The sequence below is a fragment of the Chlamydotis macqueenii genome, chromosome 14 (genome assembly GCF_036417535.1).
Source record: "Chlamydotis macqueenii isolate bChlMac1 chromosome 14, bChlMac1.mat, whole genome shotgun sequence".
In the NCBI taxonomy this organism is placed as follows: domain Eukaryota; kingdom Metazoa; phylum Chordata; class Aves; order Otidiformes; family Otididae; genus Chlamydotis; species Chlamydotis macqueenii.
The window spans coordinates 19,418,077-19,438,943 of NC_141569.1; the positions used below are offsets into that span (position 1 = coordinate 19,418,077).

The 20,867-nt window shown below is 46.7% G+C and overlaps 1 protein-coding gene across 1 annotated transcript; it reads left to right on the plus strand.

The window, feature by feature from the left end:
- The first annotated feature begins 2,759 nt into the window (after positions 1 to 2,759).
- On the plus strand, positions 2,760 to 20,477 carry NDFIP1 (Nedd4 family interacting protein 1). Its single transcript, XM_086759138.1, has 8 exons — positions 2,760 to 2,925; positions 12,209 to 12,296; positions 13,469 to 13,599; positions 14,530 to 14,617; positions 14,789 to 14,913; positions 16,440 to 16,506; positions 17,117 to 17,222; positions 19,529 to 20,477. Exons 1-7 carry the CDS (start codon positions 2,887 to 2,889, stop codon positions 17,218 to 17,220), a joined length of 642 nt encoding a protein of 213 aa, XP_086615264.1. The 5' UTR covers positions 2,760 to 2,886; the 3' UTR covers positions 17,221 to 17,222; positions 19,529 to 20,477.
- The last annotated feature ends 390 nt before the right edge of the window (positions 20,478 to 20,867 follow it).

Genomic DNA, 20,867 nt, shown 5'->3' on the forward strand with positions numbered 1-20,867 from the left:
AGAGACCCATCTCCAGCTTCCTGTTCTTGCTTTGAATTTTCACAGCTGCAGAAATCTTTTGTGATGTTTTGGGGAGGAACATCTGTTAGACAGCATTTATTAATCCTTAACAAAACTCTTCAGCCTAATTGTACAACGGTAATTCAGGGTGTTATTCCACAGTGTGAAAACAAGACATGACATACAAGTATTTCTAAACCCTCTGATTCAACTTCTTGCATATTTATAGTTGATGACAAAAAAGTTTTTTTCAATAAGAGTGCAAATGTACCGGGAACCAGTGGACACTACAAACAGCTCCTGGGACCGAAGGAACCAAACAGGCAGCAGCAGCTCAGCTCCCAGCCAGGCTGACAGCACGCCGTCGAGGTTTTGTGGGCAGCACGGTGAGGTTCCTGTTGATACCAGCGGTCTTTGGATCCGACTTGTGATGAAATTTCCATCTTTTTTGAGCCCGGCGTTCAGAATGGGCGGATAACCCAGCCTTTTAGTGAACAACACTGCACCGGGACTTTTACCTTTTCTTAACCTACCAGCTGCAGCCTGCTTGCATGTGATCAAGCTATTAAACCGGAGAGCTTCAGAGGTGCAACGTGACCCATTAGCTTATGTAGACGTTTTTCCTTTTTTTCTTAATGATGTCATTTATCACTAAAAGATTAGAAGAAAGATCCTATTTAAATGTCCTGCTTATTTCTTATTAGTCTAGCTTTACAACGCCCTGCCCTTGAGGTCTATCATTTAGCTTTTAGAGTTCAATATTTATTACAAAGTGTAGATTGAAAGTGTTCCCTTCATTGCTCAGGCATAGACAATAATTAAAGGAACGCTTGGACAGCGCTAGGGTTTCAGAAGACTCACTGTACTGCTATTCTGTAATACCTTCAATTACTTTCTCAGCACATCCTTTGCGGAAGCCACTGAAAGGCAATGACTTCAAGCTTCAGAACATCTCTTGGGAGAAAAGACATTTTGCACTGGAGGAAAAATCAAAAAACACAGAGGCATGAAGTGACTTGCCTAAAACCATGTGGGAAATGAAAGCAGAACCAGTCATGTACTGTAACCACAGCACCATCTTTCTACAGAGCTTTTCCCCACTTAAGAAAATAAAATAAATACACAGAAAGCAGCTGGAAGAAATTGCCATTAGCCCTCCTGAGTTAGTCTTGCTCAGATTAGATGGCCTAGTTAGGCGGTGATTTGCCTCCAGCTGGCCCCAGACTGGCTGCGATGCGAACTGTTTCACCGTTTCTTCAGGATACTTTGCAGCATCTTTTCTGAAGATGTGTACAGGTGGCTTCTTAATTTAGTCCCTACGATGTCCGAGTCAATCAGTGTACAGCTAATTACCACTGTGCCTACAGCCTTACTTAGGGATGTAATCCCGCCTCAACGGTGAGTAAATCTGTGCATGTCATCAGGACAGCTTCTTACTGCAGGAGATGCTCCGTGCAAATTGGGAAACTTGTGGAAAGGTGAAACCAGAGAGTCTGTCAGTGCTTGCAGCTCTCATTCCAGCTTCTTCAAAGGTACCTGTGTGGCAAGGAACCTGCATTCTCCTCGTGTCTCCAGCATTTCTCAGGAGTCACTCTTTGAGGTTATTCCTCGCTAAAAAGCAAAATCCTTTACAATTCCTTCAGCATGGTCTTCATTCATCTCACTAAGACATTGGTGAACTATCTAGTCCTGCAAAGGCAAAATACAGGAAAAAAAAAATCCAACTTGATTATAGTACTGAATAAATGAGCGTTAGGGCACGTATTTATGACTGAGCCTGCAGTTCAAAACCGTGTCCTCAGGTTTAAATGCCTGTGACTCTGAATTTACAGCTTGGAATCCCAGAGGGGCTGATTCAGCCTTCCTCATCCTAAAAGCTGATAGATTTAAGTCTCATCAACGTTAGGGATTGATGTGGGTAGCTTTGTGCAAGCCTGACTGTAGCTGAACTGTGCACGCAGAAAATAATGATTACACAAGCTGGTAAGTCTCTTAACCAATGTAACATTCAACGCAAAGAACTCCCTGAGCGAGCAAACTTCTATCTCTGTGTGGTTTCCTACGCGTGCTTCTTTTGGCACAAGATTCCGAATCTGCCAGGCCATCTGCTTTATGTGGATATGAAAGATCTGACGGCGTTTTCGGAGGAGTTGGCCAACATCTCGTGTTTGCTTTAGCCGCAGCGCCGCACGTCGCAGGCCTCTTCCCTGCCCGCACGGGTGCACGGCTGCCAACGACGGTGCGGGCACGTGCTGGTACCACGACCCGGCGCTGGTGACAGGGGTTGCGTGTGACCAAGGTTTGGTTAGCCCGGCTCGGACGGTGCCGGTTTCTGCGAGCGGTGGCCGAGCTGGTCCTCGCTGGGCAGCGCTGGTTTTCAGCCTGGGTTTACATCAATTTTCTGACTCCTTGGGTTTCTTTAACACTTTCTGTGGAAGCTCTCACTCTGAATAATTATACTTGTAGTTTCAGAATATCTGTAGTGCACAGAATTGCGGGGTTACTTCTGCAGCTCCCGCAAACTGCCGGGGAACCCGCTCCGGCCCACGGCATCCCGGCGGGCCCACGCCGCAGCCTTCTCGGCCGGGAGCCGGGCACACGCCGCCGGTTCTGGGGTGGTTCCGCTCGCCGCCCCGCTCCCCAGCACCCCTCCCCGCCCCGGGCCGGCTCTCCCTGCCGGCAGGCCGCGGCCCCCAGCCCGGCCCCGCGGGCGGAGCGGGAGGCGGGCGCGACCGAGCGTGACGGGCGGAGGGCGGGAGCGGAGCCCGCAGCGAGGAGCGATCCGGCTGCCGCCGCCCCCGCAGCGCCCGTCGGGAGGCGGCCGGGCAGAGCCGCCGCCGAGCCTCCCCCTTCCCCGTCCCGCTCGCCCTCGCCCCGCCGAGCGCCATGGCGGCCGCCGAGCCCAGCAGCGGCCGGTACCAGCAGGTGAGGGGGGGCGGCGGGGACGCGAGCGCCGCGGCTCCTTAGGCCGCGCCGGGGCGGACGGAGCCCGGGGCCGGGCCTGCGGGGACGGAGGGAGAGCGGGGCGGTGGCCGGCCCCGGGGCGGAGGCCTCGGCTGCCCGCTGAGGCGCGGTGGGCCCCGTCGGCGGCCGGGCCGGGCTCGGGCTGCGGGGTCGCGCCGCCCCAGGCCTCTCCCCGGGGCCGGGCTCGGCGCGGAGCGCGGCGGAGGGGCCGCAGCGACCTTGTCTGCAGGGAGGCTCCGCGGCCCCTCCGCTCTGGCCCGCGGGTCAGCGAGCTTCGCGGGGGCTCTCCCTGCGCCGCCGTGAGACGAGCGTTGGTTTTATTTCGTCTTTTACGTGCGGGCCGCTCCGGCTCTGGCTGAAATCCCTGTAGGCCAGAGACTGTCCTTACAGGGCTCCCTGGTGAATCTGGGGTGGCTCTTCCTTCCGCAGGAGAGGAGGCGTTTTATCAGGAGCATCAGCCTCACAGAAAGGGTTTGGGGTCGGTCGGGCCCCCTGTGCGACCCGGCTCCTGCTCAGGCATGTTTCTGACCTGCAGACTTCGTTACTTAAAGTGAGGGAGAAATCCTTCAAAACGGTGCACACCTCTCTCCTGATTAACCCAGGTTTTATAAGAAATCGCTGTTGTGACTTGGCCTGGGTAGCGTTTTCGGAGTGGGTAGGTTCGCTTTCTTCCAAGTATGAGATCGAATACGAGATGCGCTTTCTCATTAGGATAGAGTATTCGTCTCATCGTGACAGCTGGAGGTCTCTGATTTTTAAATACTAGATATGTAAAAGTTAAGGAAAACTTTTTTTTTTTTGGTTCTGTGCGAAACAGATATGTTCACTTAGAAAAACAAATCTCTTTGTCGTTATTCTCGGAAACGGCAGGTACAAGTAAGCAGGTCTCCTCACTAATCGCCTTTCCCGTCAGTCCTGCCGTTGGCGTTGACCCTGACAAACATCTTCACAAATGCCTTTTACTAAGGGATCTAGCTTCGTGTCCCGTCGCCGTGAGCCCCTGGAGACAGGTGGCGGAATGTGCTGAAGGACAGTACTCCATTGCTCTTCAGTGACCCTTACCTGACTGATAAGCGCAGTCCTGGTTTCCTTAAAGAGAAATGCGTAAAGCTGTCGTTTCGCCAGATCCTGCTAACACATCCAGCAGACACATAGCAGGCGCCGCTCCTGCCGGGGAGCAGAGCTCTGCGTGGTGCTGCAGAGATTAGGGAGGCAGGCTCTGCCCCACAGGATTTCTGTTGCTAAAGACAAACAGATAATGGAGGCCCTGCGAAACGACTGGTGGAACTGGAGTGCAGAATCAGAAACTCGCGTGTAAATGTATTTACTTTGGTGCAGCTGTTTAGAAATTGCTTTTTTCCCCCCACCTTCTGCCAGAAGCCTAATGTTCGTATTGTTGTAATGTGTGTTATTGATGAACTGGCTTCTAATGCTTGTGTTGCTCCAAAAAAAACCTGCAAGCTGTGGGACTAAAGATGCAGACTTGACACTTAGATGAAGAGATGTGAGAGGGTGGGAGAGTCTCTCTAGCATTGAACGTGTCAATTTTTTTCCTATACATTGAAACTTACTGTGTGTGTGAATGTGCAGTTAACGAACATACGGAGTGCCAAGGAGATGAACTGAGTGGCCACGAGGGCTGGAGCTGAATACAGGATCCAGTAAGTAGCGGTAGCCCGTAGAAATTCAGAACAAGCTCATTTAATCTTTGCGTTTCTGGATTATGAGCCAGTGCAGGACAACTGAAAACTTTAAAACTTGATAATCTTTTGTTTTGGAGGGGCAAGGGGCAGCGTGCCAGTGGAGTTTGTCACATAGCTAGGTGGCTCCTGTAGCGCTGAATGTGATGCACGGTCCAAGCACGCCACGGCCGGGTAACCGCTGCTCCGGGACGTGTTACTGGTGTACCGACCTGCGTGCAGGAGCAGCGCTGCTGAGGTGTGGGCACTGTTTGGACTTGTGAAATATTTGTAGGATTCCCTGAGTGCGTGCATTTTCACAAAAAAAGGGGATAGTTAATGAGCATAACCTGAGGACAACAGAAATTGATGACGGAGTTTGAAATCTGAGTGTGTCTTCTTCCGCCCTGTTCCTCAGCCCCTGCTGCCCTGCAGATGGAGGGGCAGTGGGCCGTGCACCCCACAGCCTCCTTCCCTGCAAACCTGTGTCCGTTCACCGATACGTGCGGTGTTAGAGGGATGCACGATGGCACGTGATTTATTTTCTAAAGCTAACTTTCTAGCCCCTGTGCTTAGTTCAGGCACTAGATAATCTGATAAAAAATAGCCTGCGATGACGCCTCTGGGTGGTGTGGCAGCCTGATCTAATATACTGAAGAAGCGCAGCCCGATGAAGAATTAAGGCTAAAAACTGCAGAAAAAGGATCTCTGCTTCCTTCGGCCCCTTTCCGTTGGGACCACGGGCTGGGGCAGCGTGCAGGAGCCGGGCAGGGTGACCGGGGCATACCGCTGGTTTTGGTTCCTCCTTTGCAGGCCGGGTGACAGGCTGTGCTTGTCCGAGGTGGGAGCAGGAGATGTTTGGAGGGAGGGAAGGCTGCAGCACGCCCTGGTGCCGTTATTCGGGGTGGGGCTGTGTCCCAAAAAGGGACACTGGAAGGCTGTTGTCATTTAGCCCTGCCTTTGGGACAGTTATACAGGGATGTGGTTAGGATTAGGTGGCTTAAAGCCTTTTGAGCATTGCCCCTGGATTGCGAGTTCAGTGGCAGAATTGTATTTTGTCCTTAAAATAGAAACTAGCCTCCGCTCTGGAAAAAGGAGCCAGGCTTTTAATAGGTTTATTCCCGCTGTATGTTAACAGAGGCGTGCTTTTTGCTTGAGGGATTTGGAAATACGCGTGATGTCTATGAGCAATGTAAACCCACCGAGAAAATGGTGGGTGTGTTAAATAATGAAGACTTATTCCTTTCTAAGTGATATTTCTTCCTGTTCCAGTTGTTGAAGGCTTACATGGATCATGAATCATTTCGGAAGGGGAGGTGTCTATGAGCAACATAAGGAAGAAAGATTTTTCCATTTGTTTGGCTTTCTTTCAGTGAAACAGTAGAAGAAGTATATTGCTGAAGATATAATGTGAACACAGTTTAAGTCCGTGAAGGACCGCGGCGCTTACTTGAAGGCTGGGGTGAACTAGGGAGGCAGATGTCAGTTGCCACCTTGTGCTTACCTTAAGCTTGTGTTTAATTTTTCAGTTAAAATGAGCATGCAAATCGAAACTAGAAGATGAGAATATACCATATTTTTTAATGTCAGCAGTTAGAATTAGTGATGTCAGTGGCTGCTGGTTTCCTTGGAGAGGTACTCGTAGCGTGCAGAAGATGTGCTTGCTAAAGATACAGACAACTGATAAGAACGGTAAGGAAATTTCCAGGGTAGGTTGTTTTCACGTTTTAAAAACTTTGTTCTTTTTTTTTATTCAGACAAGTAGAATAGGAGATGTCCACTGCCATAAAACTAGCGAAGATTTCAAACAAAGTTGCAGTGTAAAGCCACATCTCTTGCACAGCCGTCGCTCGCACGTTCTGCTGCAGCTGTTGGGGGCCGCAGGCTTTGTCTGGAGCTGCCCGATGGCCGGGTCCGTCTGCGTTCAGGTGGCTAATGTCTCACTGTTCCCTTCTGAAACACCCGCTTCTGTGGGCAACAGCACCTGTCAGATGAGTTGGGAAGCTCTTAGTAATTCTATGTGAAAAAAGTAAGTCCAGTGCCATTATGTAGCTTCTGTAACAGGAGAAAATAGCTTTTTTTTTTAAAATTTGCGTGGAAGACTATCTCAGGTATCACGGTTGTGTTGAGCTGTTAGTTGGGCTGCTTTGGGACTTTTCTCTCGTCACTGAAACTCAGTGGTGCTCTGTAAACCCATCTGGGAAGCAGCTGTAGGAACAGTCCCTCAGGGCTTCAGGTTGTTAAGCGGCTCACAGGAGACGTGGCACATCTTTATGTGCGCTTGGCGTCGCGTTTTAAAAAGAGCCATGCTGAAAGTACGCAGCAACAGTTCTGCGATCCTGAATATTATGGTAAGGCCTTATGCTTTGTTAAGGGTGTGAAATTTAATTACAGCTATCTAAGATTAAAAACTACTTCTCCTGTATTAAGACCTTGAACACGCAAATCCAGGCGCAGTCTGCAGGCACAGGCTGGTGCTGGCCCAAGTGCGTGTTTACAGTCTAGACCAGGCGAGGGAATTAGATCAGCATCTTTCCCAGGACCACGTTGTCAGGCCATTAACTGCAGTGAGTTAGAGAAGAACAGCGTCCTGGTGAGCACAAGTTGCATTTTGATGGATGTAAAATACGTTTTGGGTTGTGTTTTTACCTGGTAGCTGGGAGGGTGGTTGCAAACGTACCCTTCAGGCGGATGCTCCCACTGGTTGCTGGGCCGTGCGTCCCGCTGTGTGGGTGCAGCTGGGCACTCGCTGCACGGCTGGGAGCTGCTCCAGCTGGAAAAGGGAAAACATTTTTTTGGGAGGGGGAGTGGAGGCATGGTGTTTAGCTCTCCGTTAAAATGGACGAGTAGCTCAGGTCGGCAGAGACCTCGGGAGGTCGCTCCCCAGGGCTGGGCTTGGTTCCCCAGTGCCAGGCTTGGGCAGGAGCGTCAGCATCTCCCCGGTGCGGGGAGAAGGCCAAGCGTCTCACGCAAGAGCCGCCCAGCGTGCCGTGCCTGAGCGCAGGTATCCAGGGTAGGCACGCTGTTCAGGGCTGTCGCTCGCCTTCGGCTCAGTGAGCTGGAAGCGCCTGCGGGAGAAAACAGTTATTTGCTCATCATGGAGAGGGCTGATGCGTGTCGGTTGGCTTGTCTGATAGCTTGTCATTATTCCTGCTGATTAATAAGCTGATACTAAGTTATAGCAATCCACAACAGCATTGGGCAAAAGTCAGGATTTCAAATCAGGGTATGTTTAAATTGAAGCAGAAGTCAATAAAAATAATTCTCTTCTCCTTCAGAGCTAGCAGCAACTTTCATTTGCTTCCAAAAGGCCAGAGATACGGAAGGGAAAAAGTAAGGAGGGTTGCAATGGGAATGAAGTGTAACCTTTTTGTGGGCAGGCTGTTGCCTTGCTGGAGTACTTTCAAATTTAGTAGCTATGCACATTTTTATTTATTTATTTAAACATTTAGCTTGCAGAGGTTATGATTTCATTGTTTTGAAAAAATCAATCCTGTTACCTTTTTTTTAAAAAAAAATACCAATTCTCTTTCTGTCATTAGCTTAAATACCTGCCTTTCTGAAATCTCTGAGAAACCATAGTAACAACACAAACGAGATCTGATCAGGGTTCTCTCCATTCCAGAATTCCTCTGGGATTTCAGTGCAGTTCTACCTTGCGTACCAGAACGTAAAATAAGAACTGAAATGCAGTAAACATGGATAATGTGTAGCTGAGTTAATGTGTTTCTGATGAGATGTTGCTAAGGCAAAGCTAGTAGTAACGCTGATTTGGTGTAAAGAATATCTGCACGCAGCCTCGGGGCTTGGGGCAAGGGGAGGTTAGGGAAAAAAAATCCACAACTGTGTCGGAAGCACATGTGCTAAGTCTAGAAAATGTGGAAGAATTGACAAATATGGGAAATGCTTTCTTCAAAGTTCACAGGGAACTATTTCAAAACACTTGGGGAGTTTTGAACTTTAATGCTGCTGTGCACTGTGTGCTTGCACGTGATAAGTCCCAGCCAGGGGGAAGTGGCAGACAGAGGTGATGCCGTGCTCAGAGCCAAGCTTCTGATGGTGTTTTTTGGAAAACAAATGTCCCTGGGTCTTGTTCCATTTCATCAGGCAACTTTCTGTTGTTTTAGCAATCTGGTGAAAAAATCCCAGCCAAACTTTTGTTTTAATAACTGTATGCGTTGCTGTAAAGACTGTCTGTTTTTGAATGGCACACCTACAAGAGCCATGCTTTAAAAGCTAAAATCCATCAGTGGCCCAGAGACAGAATACCCCACAGCCTCAGCAAAACAGGCTGAACTCGGACACGGCTTTAATCAGGCTCCCTGCGTTCTGAGGACTCTCGGCCCGAGGGGAATCGCCCTCAAACCCGAGGAGCGCGGCCATCCTCGCTGCGTGCGCCCGGTGCTGCAAAGGCAGATGAAGAGGCAAGAAGTGCAGCGGTGCTGGGCCATGCCAGGCCTGATGACTCATTCTTCCTGTCACATGAACCCTTGCTGCTTCGCTAATAAGCACTTAGTTGAATTTTAGATGCCTGGAATCGTTAAAAAGGCTGGAAGGCATTTGTGTGCCTTGTCCATTAGAAGAAAAATCTGTTTTCTATAACTCTGTAGCTCCTGCAGCCTCCAGCTCAGCTTTAAAAAGAAACTACGTTTTTTTGTGCTGTTACCTGAATTGGTTTGAAGCTAGCAGCAAGTTCAGCTGGCTTTCTTCCACACGAGGTGGCTGTAAGAACTTGTATTTCTTTTCACTAGTGAAAGTAGAACCTTGTAGGAATTCCAGTGGTGGGAATTGATACTACCCTCGACTATCTGTGTCCTCTTTTGTTTCATCTCTTGCGGTGTTGTCACATCTGGTGCTTTCCTTTCCCCCTCCCTGGTGACTGTGCTTTTAGGCTGTATGTGTTTTCTTTCATACAAACATTTAGGGTTTTCGTTTCTGCCATCCCCTCTCTAGGAGAGCAGGTAGTGCGGGGCATGCAGTATCCAGAGAGTGTCCCTGGTGTGTCGGAGCCTTTCCTCCTTCATTAATACACTGGGGCCTGTATAAGCCGAAGAAGAAGAAGAAGGGAGAATTATTGAATTCTCATGGATAGACTGAAGATAAGCATGGTGGAGCATTTTGCGAGAATACATAGACTACAGAGCTGGGCGAGACTGAATCAACTAGTTTGACTCTCTGCATTTTATGGGATTATGCCTTTGGATGCTCCTCTCGTGCTGTGTGCAGGCTGCTCTTGAATTTCTGCAGCAGTGCTCTCTCTTTTTTTTTATTTTTACCTTTTTTAAAGCTTATTTTAATGGGCAATTACTTCTCAAGTTAGTTTGCCTTTTCTTCTAATGCGTGGACTCCATGGGGTTTGTAAAATAAGGCATTTTTGTGTCTCGGTAAGGGCCCATGCTGAGTTAGCTGTTTTGGAAAAGATGAAGATGCTTTGCTGATGTAGGAGCTGCTGCGGTTTATTGTGTTAATTACTTGTGCGCCCTGAGGCTAATTAAAACTGCAGCTGTGGAGGCAGGTACCTGCCGCCTCTGCTCTGTGTGCCCTGCGGCCCCGCTCCTGGGGCAGGAAGGGGCTGACTTGGTGTGGGTTCAGCGCTGGCCAGGGGCCGGCATTTTAGATGTCTCCTGCTGACAGCCACATCGGCTGTGCTGGGAGGTGCTCTGGGTGTAACACGGGTTAAATCTTCATCCAGATCACTTAATTAATTTCCCCTCCTTCGAGGCAGTGGTTCAGCTTTGTGCCACGTGGGGAGTTCTTACCCAGAAAACTTGGGGCTGACCAGCTCCCTCTTTTTTCCTACCTCTCCTGTGTAGAAGATGTGAATGAGGAGAGGGCGGAGGCTCGCTGTTAGAGCAGCGCGGTGATCTTCATGTGACGGTGAAACAGAGCTCAGGGCTGTTCTGATACAGCTGGAGTGGGTGACAGTGCTGCTGAATTTTTTCCAGTGCTTCCCAGTGTCATTTCTTTCCCTTTCCCCCTCTTGGCTGACACCTTGGACCTGCCAGCAGAACTGCTATGTCTTTCCCTGCTAACCCAAATCGTTTAAACCCTACTAGGTTAAACTCCTCTCACGGCAGGTGTGTTTGAGATCTTTGTGACATCACTGGGAGCTATGGGACAGCCGGGTGGGGAGGACGGCAGCCTCTGCACCGAGGAGGTGAAAACCAGCGAGGACGTCGTGCCTGGCCACAGCGCAGTGAGCCGCCGACTTGCGTTCTGTGCGTGCTCATGGCTGTGCAGCTGATGGAGGTGTGCGGCTGTCCCGTTAGTGGCAGAAAGCGAAGCAATCTGCGCTCTTCTCCGCAAGCTTGTAGGGCTCGGGGGTCTCACAGTTCAGACATGTGGCTGTGATTTGGATGCAAATGACCAGTGAATTGCAGTTAAAACATCTGAAAAAGTTTTGGCTCTGGCTTTCACAGAGGACATGGATGTAGCGTGATCTTTGATCTTAGGCAGCAAAAGTAATAAAAACCCAAAACGCAGAACAGTTATGTATAAAACAAGACCGTTTAGAAGTGCGAGCTGATCTGTTTGTTTTTTTTTCCCTAGTATGACATACAAGTAAAACAAGAACATATCCCCACCCTCCCACCCTCCTGCATTAAGTGCTTGGGAAGGGCTTGAATGGCAACATATCTCTCCAAAGAAAAGAAAGCAGAATGTCATGGATGGCTCCAAGAGCGTTAGCAGGGGCGTGCAGGAGGGATAGTTCAAGGAGATGTCAAGGAAGAAGGTGCAGGGTTGCTGCTGTCCCGTGGTGGTTACAAAGAGGGTAGTACCTCTGCTCAGGCACCTGGTTCAGTCCCAAGGAGCTTTTATGAAATGAGTTGTCTTTCTGCAGAAAAACTCAGTTTCTTTGTTGAGGAGATGATGAGAAATAGGAAGAAGAAAAAAAAAATAGATGGCAGCTGATTTGTGAATTCCTTTCTGGTGAGCTCTGCTTTGAACACTTCTGGCCTGGTATTGTCAGCTGCTCTGATCAAAGCCTGCGTTTGCGTACGTGCCTCATGCAAGTGACGCTGTATGTTTGATAAGCTGTGTGGTTATTTATACAGAGTCTGTGGGAAGCACTGTGCACAAAATAAACTGTCTCCTTTTCAGTTATACAGTGTGAAAGGTTGAAGGGAAATGGTGAGATTCCTACTTACATGTATCCTTATGTAATGTGTCCATGAAAAAAAAACCTTCTTAGCAAAGCCACAGGCAGCAATGGAGTCTTCTTGGGTATCTACTGCTGTTTGCTTGACTCAGACAGATGCAGCTGCAGCTCCTGGGCAGTGTGAGCTGAGGAACTGAGCAAGTGCCAGGGAAATGAAAGGGTACTGAGGAGATGTATGCTGTGCTTTAAGTCCAGGTGTGTGAGGATGCGATTTAAAAATGCATGAAAACTGAGACGGCATATTGATCATTTCAAGTGGGAGTATTTTGGTGTGAGGCAGAGCAGCTCCTTGCATGCTGTAGAGCAGTCTTCCAGAACAGTCTGCCATATGCAGTTAAAACTATAGGGGTGATTTCGCAGAACTCGAGAAAGCCCATTAACCTCTCTTGTGTGTGGGTCTGTTCAGCTACAGAATGAAGAGGAGCCAGGCGAGACTGCACCGGTGGTGAACGATGCCCCTCCGCCTTACAGCAGCATTTCTGCGGAGAATACAGGTGAATTTAACTGGATGGAAATAGCTAGGCTTGCTCCTTCTTTATTACCTCCTTAAATATTCTCCTTATTGACGGGTGGCATTGCAGCATCCCTACCAAGGCTGCAAAGGATCGGAATTGATCCAGAGAGACTACTGTTACTTGTGGTTTAGGAGGTGCATTTTGGCTACATTCATCTGATGTCATCCCATCAAGTGGTGTTCAAGTTACATTTCGCAGTGTTCTCAGTAGATTGAAGACAGTTAAAATCAAAGTGCTGTGAGGATTTGCGGTTTCCCTCTCATTATTTGGCGTTTGGATGATGCTGTGCTCTTTCCAAAAAAGACTTGTTACTTAAAAGGCATTAAAGAATTCACCCTTCCTCAGTTTTCTGTAACTAAGGGCTTGGTCGTAAGGAACATACTTCTTCTGAATCATCATGCTGTCATGTCGCTAATAGCTTTTAGCAAAACAGCTTGTTTTTGTTGGTTATCTATCAGAGTATTTGGGCTTAGGTAAATCTTCTTTTCTTTTCCTCCAGAACTTCCATAATCAATTGTTTGAATGAGATTTGTGAATCAGATGCAGTGTACTGTCAGTCTCTCAAACAGATGGCCAGCTTTGGATAGAAGTTTGAATATTGTGTTTCTGAAGCTACCTAAGGAGTATCCTCCCTTGGCACACTAACCGTAAAGATGTCCCGTTAGGTCTGGTTCCTCAGTGTGCCCCAGCCACTGGGGCTCGGAAATGCTATGCTTGATTCTTGTTCCAATCCTTTCCCCTCCATCAGAAAACAGTTTGGAGTCTCTATGGAAAAATTGGTCACCAGTGGCCTGAGGCTCGCAGTGATCCTTCTTTGACTCACTCAAACCACTTGGACTTGAAAATGTGACTGTTCTGGTTGTTGAAGTCAGGAGAGATGCAGCATGTCTCATTATTTTAAAAATAAGTACGGCCAGACATGTTAAAGTAGTGCTCCATGTGTTACTTTATATGAGATAAGGTGCTCCCATGTTTTTCACTGCCTGGTGATGGCAGGAGGCTAGAAGGGTGGGGAGGGGACAGGAGGGACAGGCTGCAACAATCTGGGACACTGGGGTCTTCTGAAGCCATCTGAAGCACTTCTGATTCCCAGCACGGTGTCCTTAAGGAACTAACGACTTACCTTCTGTCTAACTTTTGGTTTTTTGCAGCTTATTTTGACTACAAGGATGAGTCAGGATTTCCTAAGCCTCCATCTTACAACGTGGCCACAACACTGCCGAGTTACGACGAGGCAGAGAGAAGCAAGGCTGAAGCCACAATTCCCCTGGTTCCTGGGCGGGTGAGTACGCTGGGCTGGCACTGTCCGTCACGTCTTCTGCAGGGTCTCTGGTTTAACTCCTGCTGATCAAGTATCATGGCTTTTTTCTTTTTTTTTGTTAAAGCTTTTTGGGCTGGTAATATTACACACTCTCAAGAGTTCTGTGGTTAATTTTTTTTTTTTTTTAATTTTCCTCTGCATAGCTATGATGATCTAAGATCTCTCAGTAATGCCAGCATGTGCTATCCAGAGTAGTTTGGCAAGCTGATAGAGGAACTGTACTGTATCCATGTGCACTGTCACGGATTTTTTGGTTTTTGTTTTTCTTAGAAAAATAAAAGATTTAGGATTAATTATTCAGCCATCTAGCATATCTACCCTTGCCACTTACTTAGTTGACTTTTCCAGAGTCAATGTAGCTGATACGAGGATGATAAAACCATTCTGTCACAATATTTTTTTATTTTTATTACTTTTTTTTTTTTTTTCAACATTATCTCTTGTTTAGCCTCTTCCTCCACCCCTGCTCGGTATACTTCTTCATAGAAGCCAGATTCCTTGCTGTGAGGATAAGCTTAATTTTTTTTTTTTTATGAGAGGGGAATTCTTTACAGTGAGAATAAGAACATGCTGGATCTTGACTACCTTAAAAAAAAAAAAGAAAAAACACTGCCAGTGACTTAATATTTCATGCTGTGCATTGTCTCAGGGTGAGGAGCAGGAATTTTTCCTGCTTCTGTTTGTAGCCTTTTGAGATTTAGGATTCCCCCTGCCACGGGGGTCTCTCCTTAAATGTAAACAAAGCATTTTCTGTCCCTCCGTTGTACGCTGCTCTTTGAGGGCTGTGCAGTTTGCTGGCCCTTTCTTGACGAGCCACGTGCAGAACTGAGATTGCTGGATGGACTGGACTGATTTAAATCCGCCCACGTCTTGCCTCCCTTTGGTTTGCAGGATGACGACTTTGTGACACGCGATGACTTCGACGACACTGACCAGCTGAGGATAGGAAACGATGGCATTTTCATGCTGACTTTCTTCAGTAAGTACATGGTGAAACTGACTTTTTTCAGCAGTGACGCAAAATAGCTAGAATTATTGTCACACTTGTTTTTCCTAATGCTGCGTAAGCACCTGTGTGCAAGGGTTTTGTTTTTTTTTTCCTTTGAATGTAAAGAGGGCTTGACTTGCTGCTTTTCTTCTGCTTCCTCAGTGGCATTCCTCTTCAACTGGATTGGATTTTTCCTGTCTTTCTGTCTGACTACTTCAGCTGCAGGACGATACGGGGCCATTTCTGGGTTTGGTCTGTCTCTTATTAAATGGATCCTTATTGTCAGGGTAAGTTGTGCAGTGCAAAACCGTGTACAGACACTGGTGCTCGCTTTCCCTAGCTCATTTTTATCTTGCTTATACTGAAGTTAGTTATAAATTTAACTTTTTATAACAAAATCGATTTTGAGCCCCTTATTCACTGAGAACAGAGCTTTTTCATCATTCTGTCCTTTTTATATGCCGGAATTATTGTTGTAATTAATTACGGTGGGCATTAACAGCGATCTGATCTTTGTAAAACATTTATCCAGATAAAGCAAGCCCTGCTGTCTGCACAGGGATTTTTTTCTCTAGTATGATATTCCTTAGTTGTTGCTCTGAAAAAAAAATCCTCTAAAATGTGGGATAGCCGATGAGTAGAGGGAGATAGGGACTTAAAACCTAGGAGGTGTGAGGTTTGCTTTCCGTTGGAGGAAGAAGAGGCAGCCCCGGTTTGTCACAGGACAGGAGAAGCCCGCTGGTGCCCTCTGGTGCGAGGTGCCTGCAAGGATCAGGAGGAAGCACGCTTTTCTGATTTGTTTTATTTCCATATAAACTCTGGGCATATCCAGGCTGCTACAGCATCCGCCGTGCTCCCCTCCACCAGATCGCACAGAGGGAGGAAGGGGATGACTGGTCAGAGCTGGTTTGATTTATGGGAGCCTGGTTCCAAAGACAGGGCCCTGCTGAGCACAGAGCTCTGCATACAGAAGCAAAGAAAGGCTGATGCAGTATTTTTACAACTTGGAGGGGGAGAAAGAGAAACCTTTCTGAGGAGGAAAAAAAAAAAAGAATATAGATGTACTGATGCTGGAAGGAAAGGAAAAAAAAAAAGTCTTCTACAATAGTGTTAAGAACTATTTACTGAATTAAGAGGTGTGACAGAAACAGGTGACCTTAACTGTGGATTTAATGTAAACTTTGATAACAAGCTTACCTTTTGATAGGCTTTTAAACATGAATATAATGAAAACAAAAAAAAAATTATACTGTCTTTGCCACTGACATAATGAACTTCAGTGCTCTAATAGTGTCGGTGCCTTTCATTCAATAGGCAGTAATCTGCCCAGTAGAATGTCTTGTCAGAGGGTTCCACAGAGCTGGGATTTCTTTGTCAGCTGTACTTTTGTGTGCTGTGCTGTCCAGCCTTACAGTGTGATTAATGTGGTGCGCTGCTGCAAACCTCATCTTCCCATTCAGAAACTGCAGCTGTGGTTCATAAGCATCAAAGACCTGAGGGAAACAGGAGTATTTGCCCAGTAGTGCCCTTCTGCTCCACTGATTGCAAGAGTTTATGGCTGGCTGTTGAATCTGTTCCGTTCCCCGTGGTTACAGTTGGTCTGACGTGTGTAGAAAAACCTTAAATAAAAGTTGGTGGAAGTAGCTTGTTCCCTGCAGTCTGAGCAGTTGCTGAAATGTGGCATTTTGTAAGCTCTCTTATATGCAGCGGGCTTGGTCTGGTTATTATTTCTCGCTGAAATTGGTGAGAACAGATTTGAGTTCAGAAACTTCCAAGGGCTCTAACTTGTATCTTTTTTCTTTCTTTGTTTTAGTTCTCCACCTATTTTCCTGGTTACTTTGATGGCCAGTATTGGCTTTGGTGGGTCTTCCTTGTACTAGGTGAGTGTTTGTTCAGGAGGGAAGAGGGAATGCATGCTTAAAAGCTCTGTCAAGTGCAATTAAGGCTTCTGTGAGCATAAATAGCTTTACTGGCTACTAAAATATGTGTGTATAGATGTAAAACTGAAATGTAACCCCCATAGTGCTCCTCCTCTTCCTGAAGGCCTTCTGGGTTTTAAAGGTACACATACACACTGTCCTTTTGTTGTCATTTCTTGGTGGCAGCATCCTATTATCTTCCAGAAGAAGTGAAGAAGAGAACAATGCTTGTCTTCATAGTAACTGATGTTATATATGTTCTTATATCTTAAATCGAAGAGTGGGTTGTGGTCTGTCTGTCTTTTTTTTTTTTTTTTGCCTCCTTTGGAAGTGACTGGATCTCATTTGGAGTCAAAGATTTTGTGATTGCCTGAGGAAATTTGGGTTTTGAGATTGCCTGAAATGGAAAGATAGGTGTCATTGATACAAAAATATTCTTGTATTTAATCAGCCGTTGTGCATCCCAGCGACTTAGGTCCCCCTGTACTAGTAACGGTGAGTTGAGCTGCTCCTTTTCTAACTGAAGAAGCAAAACTTCCCTTAACTGGACAAATGTGTTTCTTCCATCTAGGTTTTCTGCTGTTTCTCAGAGGATTTATTAATTATGCAAAGGTTAGGAAGATGCCAGATACTTTTTCCACTCTCCCCAGAACCAGAGTTCTCTTCATTTACTAAAGGTAAACCTGCTTTCCTGAATTTGTTATGTTTTGGTTTTAACTCTATTTATAGTGACCCTTTTAGGCTGGACTTTTCTTTGCCTGAATATTTTTAGAACACAAGGCAGCAGAAAGCAGGTGTTTCTGGTATCCGATACACGGCTCCTGTTTCTGCAGAGCCCAGCTGACTTGGTGGGGAGCAGAGGAATACTTGACACTTCTTCCTGAGTTTTTGCTTTGAGGAATTGTATATTCATTAGATTCCATGACTTGAACTGTAAGAACAAAATCTCTGCCCCTTGGTATTGCGCTGTATTTGGCAAGTGTGTCTTTCAGAATAAATCGCGTGCCTGAAACACGTGGTGTGTCCTAAACATGAGTAAAGGTCACAAAATATTGTTAGAAGATGGTGCCAGTGTCTTTGGCTTATGTCCCAGAAAGAACAATTTGTCTGAATTTGGCATGCTGTTTGAATTTTCTGCCAAGTTCCTGAAGAAATTAAGCTCTTGCACACCTTTGCTCTTTGAAAAGCCCTCCCAGGTGCTTGAACGCACTGTCCTACCCAGACATCTTTCAAAAACCTTAGTGCCTGAGAGTCTTTCCCTTTAAGGCTGAACCTTAACGTTTCCGCCTTCTTAATGGGACTTTCAAGAAGGAGGCTTAAGTAGTCGAACCTTTCTAGCATAATTTCCTGCTTACAGCAGATAATGGCCTTGCATTAACTGTCCCTCCCTGGGGGGAAGGAAATCCTGTAAGCGGTTGCTTCCCAGATGGCGAATGCAACGTGATGCTCCCTTTAGAAATATCACAAGCACACTAGATTTCCCCAAGACAGGGCTGAAGCGATTGCAGCTGGGACAGCGGTGTAAAGAAACCGAACAAACCCCAGCTTAAATTGGGAGTAATTCAATTGTTCAGATTTTAAAACTTGAGAGTTGATTTTCCAAATGCACTTTCCATTCATGAGAAACTGCAAATTGCGTAAGATTCTGCTTCGTTTCTAGTCTGTAATGAGAGCACGCTACACAAAACGGGCATTGTGCAGTGTTTTCCAGCTTGAGTCTTCCGCTGGTGATAGTGTGTAAAAATAGTTCAGTCAATTTATTTAAGTGTTTCGGTTCTGTTTAACAAAGTTATGGTTTATGGCCTCCTCCAGGATTTGTAATATCCTCTCGGATTCCTGCTGAGTCACCAGAGGGTTTATTTCCCCCAGTTACACGCTCACGTAGCGTGAGCAGTTAAGCATCAGCTGTACCGTCTGTAGTTTGTTCTCAGTGAGCAGTTTTTAAGATTCTGCTTTTTTACTGAAACATAGTTTTTCGCTTGTTGAAGGAACTGTGTGGTTTCTTGTTGCACAGGCTTTTCCTGTCTTTGGAATTTGAAATGACAATTTTAGAGACCTTGCTTGGCTCCTTGATTGTGAGGATGGAGGTGTAGGGTTTTTAAAAGATTTTATTTATTTGTTTGCTTATTTTGGGGTAAATTTAAAGCTTTCAAAAAGCACTCTCTCTTTTGTATATATTAAGATAAATGCCCAGAATAACTTATAAATATTACGACTTTGACCCTTTCCCTGAAAATAAATCTTTAATCCTAAATTCTGAGCAGGGAAACCAGGAAAGACTTGGATTCTCAGTGTGTAACTGTTGTTAGGATTAGATTTCCTCTGTAGGGCATAATGAAAAGGGCATGGTGAGTGATCATTTTCTTTTTAGAGCAGGGATAATTTTTAGAAAATTAGGAGAGCAGGAGGAGAGGAATAATTAGTGCAAATCAGAAAATAACAACTGGTGAAAATGAATGTAATCAAAAGCTTGATGTTTAGTAATGGGCATCATCCTTGGCCGTGTCTCAGCGGAGAGCGTCAGCTGTATGACAAGTGCACGCGGTTTCTGTTGGGTCTCAGGTTTGAACAGTTCCGGCCAGCACGGACACTTTGTGAGATCCGATGGCTTTTTCGTACCAGAACACTTGATATAAAGGTGCAAACCTCGGAATCATCCCGGGTGGACGCAGCTACTAAAGAGAGAGTCAGATTTTGTTCCCACGGTGCACATGCAGTGTAATTCATACACCCGTACATTTTTCTAGCAGTGCTCCTAAGAGCGTTGTCTGGTTTGGGGTCTGCTTTCCCCTAAGGAATTGTAACTCTTTGGAACGGTAAAATAAGCACAAAACTACTGAGCGCTTTGCTAGAGTCGTGGCATTGTGCACTGAGATACTTCATAAGCCCTCAGACATCCTGCACTCCTTGTGAACTACATCCTCCTGTAGTCCAAAATAGCAGTCTAACTATAGCTTTGGTGTTCAATATCCTTCTCTGACAGATGTTTTCTGGCAAATGTCTTCCTGCGTTAGTGCGTTCTCCCTCAAGAAGCAACAGGACACCTGCAGGAAGTGAATCAAGACTCTGGAGCAGAAGTAATAATCACCTGCTTTAAAATAAATAAATAAAAGTACTGTTGGAAAAAAAAAAAGAAAAAAAGGAGAAGCATTTCTTTCTATTTGTTTCTAGGTGTAAAATTTTAATAACTAATGCAGAATTCTGTAATCGCTGAGTCGTTAGTGGCTGATGTTTGAAAAAGCTGTTGCGGTGGAGTCTGTGACGTGCTCTCCAGCCTTCTGTGGGCCGTGTCTGTAGTGATCTGGGCCCGGGAGCCAGCAGGGGACAGCCTTGCTTTGCCTCCTGTCCCCGAGCGGCCCCGCGCTGCGCTCCCCTGCAGCCCGCGGGATGGTCTCGAGTGGGAGCGCGGGCGTCGCGCTGCTCACGCGCCTCTTGCTGCGGGACGGGCCGCCTGCGCCGCTCTGGCCGGACGGAAACGGAGCTGTGCGGTCCCGCTCGGTCAGGTGTCTGGGGAGAGAGCGGTGTTTGGAAGGCAGCACGAGTATTAATTTTCAATGGTCTCTATTCCCAGTGTTGTAGTATACTTTCCTTTCATACTGCCCACTTTTCGGACGATATAGGGATTTTCACGGTGCACATCGGTAGTGTAAAAACAAACGATTGTGTTGCAGCTTTGTATAAAAAATTACCTTGCAAAACAAAGGCCTTTTTTTTTTTTTTTTTTCTCCTTTGGCTTGGGACTTTGGAGACAATTCCTAACACACCTGTAATCTCGCTTTTATAATTTGTGTGAGCAGAGACGACGATGCGTTATAAATGTAGATTTAATGTGCACTCCTGTGCTTTCTGCCAAGTGGTAATTCACTTTGGAGTTTTACTATGCTCAAACTGTAAATATAGCAGAACATTAATAAATGTCACTTACGTAGCAATGTTTTGCTGTAGGACAATGTTTATTTCAGTTTCAATGCTTTCTTGCACCTGGCTGTTGGTTACGAACGCAGGTTGTCTGTGGGAACGTTGTTACTTTTCCACGGAAGCTGTGACAAATCTCCCCTTCGAGATGTCCCGTCTTCCTTCTTGTAACCGAGTTTTCAAGCCCTGAGCCAGTCCTCAGCACCAGCCTGGCAGCTCGGGGAGCGGCGATTCCGTACATTTTTGGGGGGTGTTGGGTTTTTCTGAGTCTCGCGTGTATAACTTACCTGCCTCGTGGAACGGTCTGTCCGTGGCTTCGGTTCACGGCTGAACTTCTCCAACGCACAGTCCTCACAAACAAGCGGTCGGCGCTGACAAAGACGGATGGAGGTTACGCAGAGACTTTC